The 9875-nt window shown below is 43.8% G+C and overlaps 1 protein-coding gene across 1 annotated transcript; it reads right to left on the bottom strand.

Annotated features, from left to right (window-relative positions):
- Positions 1–2554: 2554 nt before the first annotated feature.
- NOPCHAP1 (NOP protein chaperone 1) lies at positions 2555–7386 on the bottom strand. The gene is made up of 4 exons (XM_066634327.1): positions 7261–7386; positions 5189–5275; positions 4166–4302; positions 2555–3453 (listed from the first exon to the last, which is right to left on the bottom strand). The coding sequence occupies exons 1-4, from the start codon at positions 7328–7330 to the stop codon at positions 3274–3276; spliced, it is 474 nt and encodes a 157-aa protein (XP_066490424.1). The 5' UTR covers positions 7331–7386; the 3' UTR covers positions 2555–3273.
- Between the last annotated feature and the right edge of the window lie 2489 nt (positions 7387–9875).

The following is a 9875-nucleotide window of genomic DNA, read 5'->3' as shown; positions in this document are numbered from 1 at the left end:
CCCTTCAGATTTTCCAAGTAATTTCAGATTGTAGTTTTATTAATGGTGAAAGAAAATCTTATCTTTAAAACTGTTTTTAAAATGTGTTTTTATAGACAATGCATATAACAAGGTTTTAACATTAGAAAAATGTAACCATATAGAACTGAAAGCCAGGTGCCTCCCTATGAAACCAGCTGCTGTAAACTGCTACCTGAAATGTGTTTTTAGATCAATTCAAGGTAACCAAGAAATTTAAGTTTGGTCTCAGTTCCCATTCGCTGAAAAAACCCTCTGAATCATTTTTTCCCCTACTTGAAGACTGAACTAATCCACATGGTTTGGTCTGAGTCCCTGCCCAGCAGTGGATTTTATATCCATTAGAGCAGTGTTTCTCAAACTGTGGGTCGTGACCCAATTTCAGGTGGGTCCCCATTCATTTAAATATTTTTAATATATTAGACTTGATGCTACCATGATATGTGACTGCATTTGGGGACATTTTTCAGACCTGTACTTTTAACAGGCTACTGTGAAGATGCTTTTAACTATGATAGTAAATGGGACTTATTCCTGGGTAAGTGTGGGTAGGACTGCAGCCGAGAATTGTCAAAATTTTTCCTGCTTGATGTCACTTCCAGTCATGACATCATTTCCGGTGGGTCCTGACAGATTCTAGTTCTAAAAAGTGGGTCCCTGTGCTAAATGTGTGAGAACCACTGCATTAGAGATTCACTTGCAAGTCCGACTTTACTGTGTGTGACTTCTTCCTCAATACCTCTTCCTGTCTCATTTCCTTCCTTTGCTATAATTAACCAGAGTGCTCACCAACAAGGCTACTGAGCATCCAGGTGTGGGGTAAAATCTAGGTAATGAAACTCTGAGCCTCTAAACTCTTACTGCGAGGATTTTGGCAACGTACTGTACTACACCACTTGTTTCTCCAGAGAAGTCATATAAAGATTGGCTTTCTAAAAATGTGCACCACACCAACAAAGTTTTTTCCCCTCAGTCTTGCAAACGCAGAGTATTTGAAACTGCACAGAAAACCAGTTGGCCATAAAAATTGCAAATGAATTCAAGGAAGTGCACTTAAGCAATTTTGTATGCTATACTAAGCACACCAGTGTTAAAGTATCCATATAGAAGCTATAGCAAATGTTTTATAATCTGTTACTAATGAGGAATGTGCATCTATGTAGACATTCAAGTGCCAATCCTATTATTAAATCAAAGTTGTACCTGAATGTGTTTGTATACAGTTCTTTACAATTCTGAAAAAAATCTGTCTGTCATGCATACACACTCAGCTATCTGCAAACCTCCACTGCTTTTCCTAGCTGAAGTCAGCATTGTGGCATTATGTTGAATGCTGCCACCAACACTTTAGAACAGGGGTGTCCAAAGTTTTTGGCAGGAGGGCCACATCAGCTCTCTGACACTATGTCAGGGGCTGGGGGAAAAAAGAATTCATTTACATTTCAAATTTGAATAAATTTACATAAGTTTACATAAATTAATATTAAAGATGAACTCATATAAATCAATGAAGGTCTTTCAATAGCTCAAGGCCTATAAAAGGTCTTGCACAAAGCCAGGCCAGCCTTTCCTTTGCTGCTGCTACTGCATCACAGACATGAAACAGCAAGCAGTGGAGAGAGCCCTCATCCCACAGCTAATGTGAGAGGTTAAACAGTTGCCCTCACTTTGAGAGCAGTTGCATCAGGCCAGTGCAGGCTCCAACAAATCTCTGGAGGGCCCGATTCTCATTGGAGACTAGGGGCTCCCTGAGGGCCACATTGAGAGGCCTCGAGGGCCGCAAGTGGCCTCAGGGCCGGGGTTTGGGCACCCCTGCTTTAGAACTACAAGTGAGAGAGATGGCTGGAATAGAGCTACTTCTTCCAAACCACCCTATTTTCAGACACTGCAGAACTTATTTTCAGACACTGTAGAGATTTGGTTTCTGCCCTCTTATGCATTCATATCAACATGTCTACTTTCCAGGCTCCTCTGGCTGCCTGCCCAATCAGTACAGGGCAGGCACCAGCAAAAGTAGGAGCATCCAAGTCCCTGCGCGGCTGCCCCTTTTTTTCCTGCTGCCGCACGAGGCAGCTCGCCACTTCTCCTGCATACGCAGCTGCTACTGCCGCTGCTGCCAAACTCCTTGGCCCCGCTGCACACCTGAGGCGGCCTCACGGCACACCAGTGTGCCGCAGCACAGTGGTTGAAAACCGCTGGTATAGACACTATACCACATTCAGTCACTAGATGGGGTGAATAACAGAATCTAATGGAATGAAATTATTTAACAGCATCAAGGTAGGAAATTTGACTTTGGTGCTTTTTTTCCTTGTTAAAGGAAAGGTGGAAGGTCCACTTAAAGGTGAATCTCAGTATCAGTGGTAAACTGAGGCACCACCTGTAGTTGCCATTTCCCCACTATGCAACTTGAGTATCTGATCCTTCCTGCCAAACATTATCCAAACAGAATGCCAAAGATAAACTGGAAAAGAGGTCCACTAGAGAAATGGGATGCTTGCTCAAGACCTTATAAATAATTGTTCACTAAAATAAGACTTTATTTTAAGATCAACATTAGCATACCTTATAAAATAGGGAATCTAGTACTGAAGAAATGCAAAACACATTACAAAAAAAAAATAGTATTAAGATGCTGAATTAGATCTTGTCCAAACATTCGGCATCTTCTAGAACTCAGATTAAGAGGCAAGAACAATAAAGCTAGACAGTTCCTTCTTGCTCCAAATATTTCTTACCAACTATCTCTTCCCCTTTCAAAGCCAACATGCTGCATTCTCTTTCTTACAGCAGACTCTGGGCTAGCTTTGGAGGTGGTTCTGCACATTCAAGGCAGTGGCAGATGCAGCCAGAAATTTCAACTCAATTGAACCAATTCACATGGTGAGCAATCTCACACATTAGAGAAGCAATAATAAATGCTTCTACAGGATAATAATCACCAAGATGTTGATCCAATTGGGAAGTGACAATAAAAAACTTAAAATGAAAAATCTTAATAACTATCCTAAAGTATTGATACTTTGTTTAACAATATCATTTCCTGTATCTCTCCAATTCAACATTTCACCTTGTTTTTCCCTCCATGTTGTCCTCTGGAGGAAAATTGAGTGTCCTCATTAATCTCATTCACTTTGGGACTTGGACTTGCACTGCGATCTTGCATCTCTCTCAGCAGTTTAAAGTGCAGACATAAGCCAGTCTGCAGACAACACAACTTGGAATGAGCTAGCTTCTTAACTAGATGAAATATAGCTACTCGTTAGTTCTACTGTCCAAAATTTCTATTCTGCCTTCTCCTTGTGGTTTAGGAAACTTAATGTTGTCTATAGTCAGTTCGTCACATTCAGAGCTGTCGTCGCAATCCGAGTCATCGTCTGAGATGGCATCCTCTTCCTCAGTATCAGAACCACTCAATTCAACCAGAGCCACATTCTGCAAAACAAACAGTGTAATCACAAAATAAATTCTGAAAGTACAAGGCTAGGGCATAAAGGTGGGCACAAAAGTGCTAGGGAATAAAGGTGGGACATCTGAAATGCAAAACAGATTCCCAAACTAGGCAATTCCTGCCTTTTCTTGGTCAACTGCATAAAGTTCTTAGAATGACCAAATTTATTGCAACTAGAACAGATAGCTTGACAGAGAAAGAAGTGAACAACAATAAATAGATGATAGAACTATCATCTATAGCCATGGCAGTAAAATGGAACCATCCATGTTCAGAAGCAGTATGTACCATCACGCTACACGCAAACAGTGTAAAGCAATTGCCTACAGGAAGCTTACAAGTGGGCGTGAAGGCCTCTGGCTAGCTTTTGTTAAAAGCATAATGCTGAACTAGATGTACCTTTGGATGATCCAGAACAGCTCCACTTATATTTTTGAGTGGACACATTTACATCAATATTTAATTACACAATAGAAGCATATTTCAATTATTAACCTGGTCAAGTTCATGAGAGATGTTTTTATGCCAAATTACACTGTTTGTCCAGATCACAGGGCCTGCATAAATCTGTCAGCTCTAAGTAGTTTTCAAATTATCTGGATACTATTATGGAAGGGGGGCAAGGAGAAGGGAGGAAGCCTTCTTTTTTGCACACTCTACACATGAGTAAAATGCTTGAAGCAACAAGACACTCACCATTTCAATAACGTTTTCAATCGAATCATCAACATGTTCAATATCAAACTCTTGAACTGGAAGTCTTTCCATTCCTCTTCTGAGTTCTTCATTCGCATCAGCCATCCGCGGTAGAAAGTTCTGTACCCGGTCCAGAACTGACAGATGAAAAAGCATTTTATGCAGCTACAAATACATTTCTGTGGAAAGACTTTACACGACTTTAGATCACAACTGCAGCAGAAAACTGCTTTGAATGGTGGAAGGGCGCTTTAATCTGCAGATTATTTTAAAACTCTTGGGCCAAACACTCGTTTGTCAGTAATTCATATTAGAAGGGTACAACATCACCAGTGTCTTATACTGTGTATAGAGGTGTTTGAAAACGATAGTATTTATTTTACTCAGCCCATTGTGTTCAGTAAGACTTGGGATTTAAACCTATCTTACTCATCAGAAACAACCACCTCTGTATTAGATAATATTTCCTTACAACTTCTCCATACCCGACAATAATATGGTAAAATAATTGCACCTTATGGATGATACGGAATATTTTATAGAAACATGTCTCCTTTTTTTAGCCCATGAATGGTCCTACACTCAATAAAAGCATAATTAAAGTATGCAATATGCATCTTGGCCAGGAGGCAATACAGGGCCCAGTGCTATCCAACTTTCCAGCACCAATGCAGCCCTGACCTAAGGGAACAAATGTTCCCTTACCTTAAGGAGGCTTCCGTGACTCCCCCCCCCACCTCAGGATGTAGTGCATGCCCTGTTGGCACAGCTGCATCATTGCTCAAAAGTTGGATAGAACTGGGCCCTGTATTGCCTCCTGGCCAAGATGCGTATTGCATACTTTAATTATGCTTTTATTTTATGCTTTTATTTTTTTGTACTTTATTTTATTTTTTTATTTACTTATTTTTTTGTACTATATATGTAAATGCATAAAACTACACATCTAAAAAATAAACAGTCATACATAATTCTTTAATTTTGCAAGTTTAATACACAGTCTTTCAAGAAGACAGTACTTACTGCTGCTCCTTGGCACCCGGACTGTCTCTAACCTTGTGGTCTTTTTCTTAGCATGCTTTGAATCCAGCAACAGTGTGTCATGAATGCCTGCAATCCAGAACCCTGGCATTAGCTGAACTGGCACGCTCAGATTTTACTACTATTGCTTTGTTTTTGTTTTCCAAAAAAAGGATACTCATTTTTCTGTTTTGGACATTACAAATTAGCAATACAGGACAGGTCAATTCACAGAAGTTTCCATTCTATGTGGAACTGATGCTCACTGAATGCACCCACTGCAGAGAGCAGCACAACATCAGAGATGCAATTAAATAAATAGGTATATTTCCTGCATATATTACAGGATAGTTTGCCCACTGAACCTGTAACATGTGAAGTGATCCATACCTAACTGAGACAAACATGGCCCATAGTGAGAGCACTGCTTTCAGAAAGATCAGGCAGCATATCTCCTACAAGTTCAAGTATTTCAGAGCATAAGCAGTGCGGGCTTCATCAGGTCCATGCAGTCTAGCCATCTCTCATCAAGGCCAATCTAATGCTTCTGAGAAACCCATATACAGGGCACGAAGGCAACAGCCCCCCCACCTTGATCTTGTTCCCAACAACAGGGGCATATCATCCCTGCAAATGGAAGTTTCGTTATTCTATTTGGAGATTTCATAAAGCCACCCTGACTAATAGTCTTTTCCTTCATAAGTTATCTAATCCAGTGGTTCCCAAACTTTTTAGAAGTTCTAGAGGCTGCTGCCTGATTTATAAATGCCAAGGGGTGTGCTATAAGGGTGACTGGGCGGCACTGACACCCCCAAGTGGCAGCTTGTTTAACCCTTGATGCACATAATCTAATTAGACTGTAACACCTTTTTAAAATTTCTAAGTTAATGGTTATCACCACATCTTATGGCAGTGAATTCCACTGGTCAATTATGCAGACTTCAATTTCACTTGTTTTCTCCTTTCAATCCCTCCCTCCTTTTTTTCAAGAAACTTTTATTTTTTTTTTTTACCCTGTTCAAACATAAGTTGTGGCTCCTTAGGGAGCCACAGAATCCATGCAAAAAACTCACCAACCTATATACTATATATAGGATTGTAGCCCTAAAATGGGGGGGCCACAGCCAATGGCCCAGTAGGTCCCCAGTCAAAACGTTTTGGGAACAACTGCGTTACAGACTAGCTAGTACCGCAAATATAAGGATCATGGACACCATACAATATGAAACAGATACACATGCATGAACATAACACAGGGAACTGTGGCATATTTAAACAGTTTGCAATTTAAAAAAAAAATATTTTTAAAGAACAACTTCCTGTGCTATGTACACAGGGTGACCAGAAGTCCTCTTTTCCAGGACATGTCCTCTTTTTTAGCCTCATGTCCTGGAAAAGAACTTAAATGTCCTTTTCCCTGTAAGTGAGCAATGCATAGCCTTCTTGAAATTAATAAATTATATGTAATATAGTTTTAAACTTAATAGTAAGTAATATAGTATTTAAATTAACTACATGAAATTATACAAGTTTTTCTTAACTTTTATTTTGAGATGTCCTACATTTTTCTTGGATGTCCTACATTTTGGGGTGCCCTGTCCACTTCTGCGGTTATGACATCTGATCACCATGCATATACACGTATATAGCAAAAACTCTATAAAAGTGTTCTGCTGGGGGGGGGGGAAACAGGGTAGAAAAATACTGCATGCAGACCTTTTGGTTCATTAGAACAAAACAAAAACACAACACCTTCAAGTCCAAAAGTAGTGAGCAAACATTCAAGTTTGTCCAACCTCTCCAGCATACTACTAGTTAGGTCTATAATCCTATTCACATTTTTCTGGGAGTAAGCCCCATTGACTGTAAGCCCCATTGGCTATAATGGGACTGACTTCTAGTAGGCATGCATAAGATTGGGCTCTGAAGCTGCAGTCCTGCCCACACTTTCCTGGGAGTAAGCCCCATTGGCTATAATGGGTCTTGCTTCTGAGTAGACATGCCTAAAGCTGGCTTCCTGGCTTTGCAGGTGGAGCTCCAGACTTCTCTCCATGCAGCCCCCCAGGGTCGCTCACCTCCTCCGACACCCACAGAGAGAAGCTCTCGGGATGCCCCGGGGCACGCGCCCCTCCCGCTCAGTGCCATCCGCCCTGCTACTGCAAACTCCCCGCACGCGCTTCTGCCGGGGCTGCAGGAACAGGCGTGGGGGACGAGCGAGTGGAAGGCACGGAGAGGCCTCGCAAGCACCGCAACGGCGCCTCCTGCAGCGTGGAGGGCGAATTGGAGACACCAGGGCTAAGGAGAGAGCACTTCAGCTGTGGTTCTCAAACTTTTCAGCCCAGGACCCACTTTCTAGAATGGGACTCTTCTGGGACCCATTAGAAGTGATGTAATTAACCTGGAGGTGATGTCATGGCCAGAAGTGACATCATCAAGCAGGAAAAATTTTTTCCTAGGCTGCCATCCTATCCACCCTTACCAAGCCCCATCATTGTTAAAAGCATATGCAGTTGTGCGCTGCTTAAGGACAGGGGTGTCTACCAGCATCCCTGTCATCAAGCAGGATGTAATGCAAACCCTCCAGAGGCGAGGGGATGCTCTGCTCCCCTCACCTCTGGAGGCTTTTCTGAATCTCCCAGAGGCTGCACGCGTCCGCGCACTGCCTCTGCAATGCTCAGAATGTGGGAATCGTGTGAAAAACGTGACTTCCAGTTTCCCAGAGTAAATGCGTGCAGCCTCTGGGATGCTCAGAAAAGTGTCTGGAAGTGGCATCATGATGTCATGTGTGTCACTGTGATGTCACTGCCCCAGGCGCTGGGGCTTCTAGTTATGCCTCTGGCTATCTGCTGTCAATGCCCCTTCACTTCCAGAGGTTGCCTTGTCACGTGCTGTGGGAGTCACTCCCAATGGCCGCTGTCTGGCTAATGCTGCAGGAATGACTCCCAGCGGGAACAAGGAACGTGCCAAGGGAATTTGAGGAGGCCTCTGTGATTGCCCTCCCCAAGTGCAGGATGCAGCACACACACACCCATTGGCATCGCTATGCCAGTGCTGGAAAGTGGGTTAGGATTTGGGCTGAAAGAAAGAAAGAAAGAAAACCAATGCAAGGCAGACGCGTGTGGCCTCTGGGAACCAAGTGCCTCTGGGAACTAAGTGCCAGGTAAGGCACGAGAGTTTAGCATCTGGGCGAGGAGAAGGCAAGGAGACCTCTGAGTTTTGGAGAAGGAGAGGAGGAGGAGCAGGAGGAGGAGGTAAGTGTACTTATTCTAACGCTTTGTCTAACGCTTTGTCTTTCTAACTCCCTGTCTTCTAACCTTAACCTTACCTTTAAAGCAACCTTAAATCAAAATTGAAAGTTAGCACCTAAGGGAGGTACATAGGGCTACTCTGAGCAGGAGCAGAGTCCTACTCGTGAGTAAGAGCAGAGTCCTACTCGTGAGTAAGTGCCCAAGGGTCAGGCATTTAAATCAAAATTGAAAGTTAGCTGCACCTAAGGTAGCACTTAATCGAAGGAAGGGAGGAGGATAAAGTGAAAAGCAGGTTTTCTACTTGCTTAAATTAAACCTATACTTAACCCAGGTTAAACCTAATCTAAGTTAGAACATAACCTAAACAGGTCAGTAAATTGGGACACAGGATCTAGAGAGCAATAAATAATTAAACAAACCCAAATAAAAACTAGCTTGAGGTTACAAAAACAGTCCAGCCTAAGAGAGCAGAACTAGGAGGGAAAGGACCTAGGAAGGGCCAATTCCCAACCCATTAAGAGCCCCAAGCAGTCCATTCAGGAGCCTGCAGAGTAGGTCACGCCCATCAGCAGCCATTTGCCTTCCTGAGCTTTTGTAAACTCACCTGGGAAGGCCAGCCCCCTTTCAATCAGGAAGGAAGGAGGGGGGAGGAGCCAGCCAGGAGTATAAAGCTAGGCAGGCCATCGCGTGAGGCTCTCTGCAGACGCGTGTGGCCTCTGGGAACCAAGTGCCAGGTAAGGCACGAGAGTTTAGCATCTGGGCGAGTTCAGCAGAGGGGCGAGGAGGCCAGGGCCCCAGACACTGCCCTTCCTCTTCCCTTGAGAAGAGGGCTGCTATCCAGTGTACAGTTTTTAAAAGGACCCCTAAATAAAACAACAACAACAAAAAAGCTATGCAGTCAGACAGCCAGCAGCAGAGTGGGGGCTATCCAGTGTTCTGCATCGAGTGCCACATGTATGATTATATGCCTCTGGGGTATAAGTCATGGGTGTGTCCTCGGTGCAAGGAGCTCCAGGCTCTCAGGGAACGCGTCCGCTCCCTTGAAGCCTTGGTGGCCGACCTGGAGAAGCGCAGGCAGCCAGAGGAGGACCGTGGGGAGACTTCTGGGGACGATCAGGCTTCGTCCCAACATCAGGCGTGCAGCTCCTCGGCTGCCCGGGTGGGAAGTCTCGGGACTGGAGGACGTCATCCTGGAGAGGAGGGAAACAATCCCCTAGGGGGGATCCCTTCTCCAGGGGATGGGCCCGTATCCGAGCGCACTCGGGATACTCCTCGGCGGGAGGGGGGTCGGGGGCTTCTTGTAGTGGGGGATTCGATTATTAGAAACATAGAGAGGGGGGTTTGCGACGGATGTGAGGACCGCATGGTGACTTGCCTGCCTGGTGCGAAGGTTGCGGACATCACTTCTCGTCTAGACAGGCTAGTAGACAGTGCTGGGGGAG

The sequence above is a fragment of the Tiliqua scincoides genome, chromosome 7, assembly GCF_035046505.1.
Source record: "Tiliqua scincoides isolate rTilSci1 chromosome 7, rTilSci1.hap2, whole genome shotgun sequence".
Classification (NCBI taxonomy): Eukaryota; Metazoa; Chordata; class Lepidosauria; order Squamata; family Scincidae; genus Tiliqua; species Tiliqua scincoides.
This window is presented reverse-complemented; position numbering and strand designations above follow the sequence as displayed.

Coding starts and splice junctions, on each gene's coding strand:
- NOPCHAP1 (XM_066634327.1), bottom strand. CDS start 7,330: ATGGCACTGAGCGGGAGGGGCGCGTGCCCCGGGGCATCCCGAGAGCTT. Junction 5,276..7,260: donor CTCTGTGGGTGTCGGAGGAG/GTGAGCGACCCT, acceptor TCTGGATTGCAG/GCATTCATGACACACTGTTG. Junction 3,454..4,165: donor TTGAAAACGTTATTGAAATG/GTGAGTGTCTTG, acceptor TTTGTTTTGCAG/AATGTGGCTCTGGTTGAATT.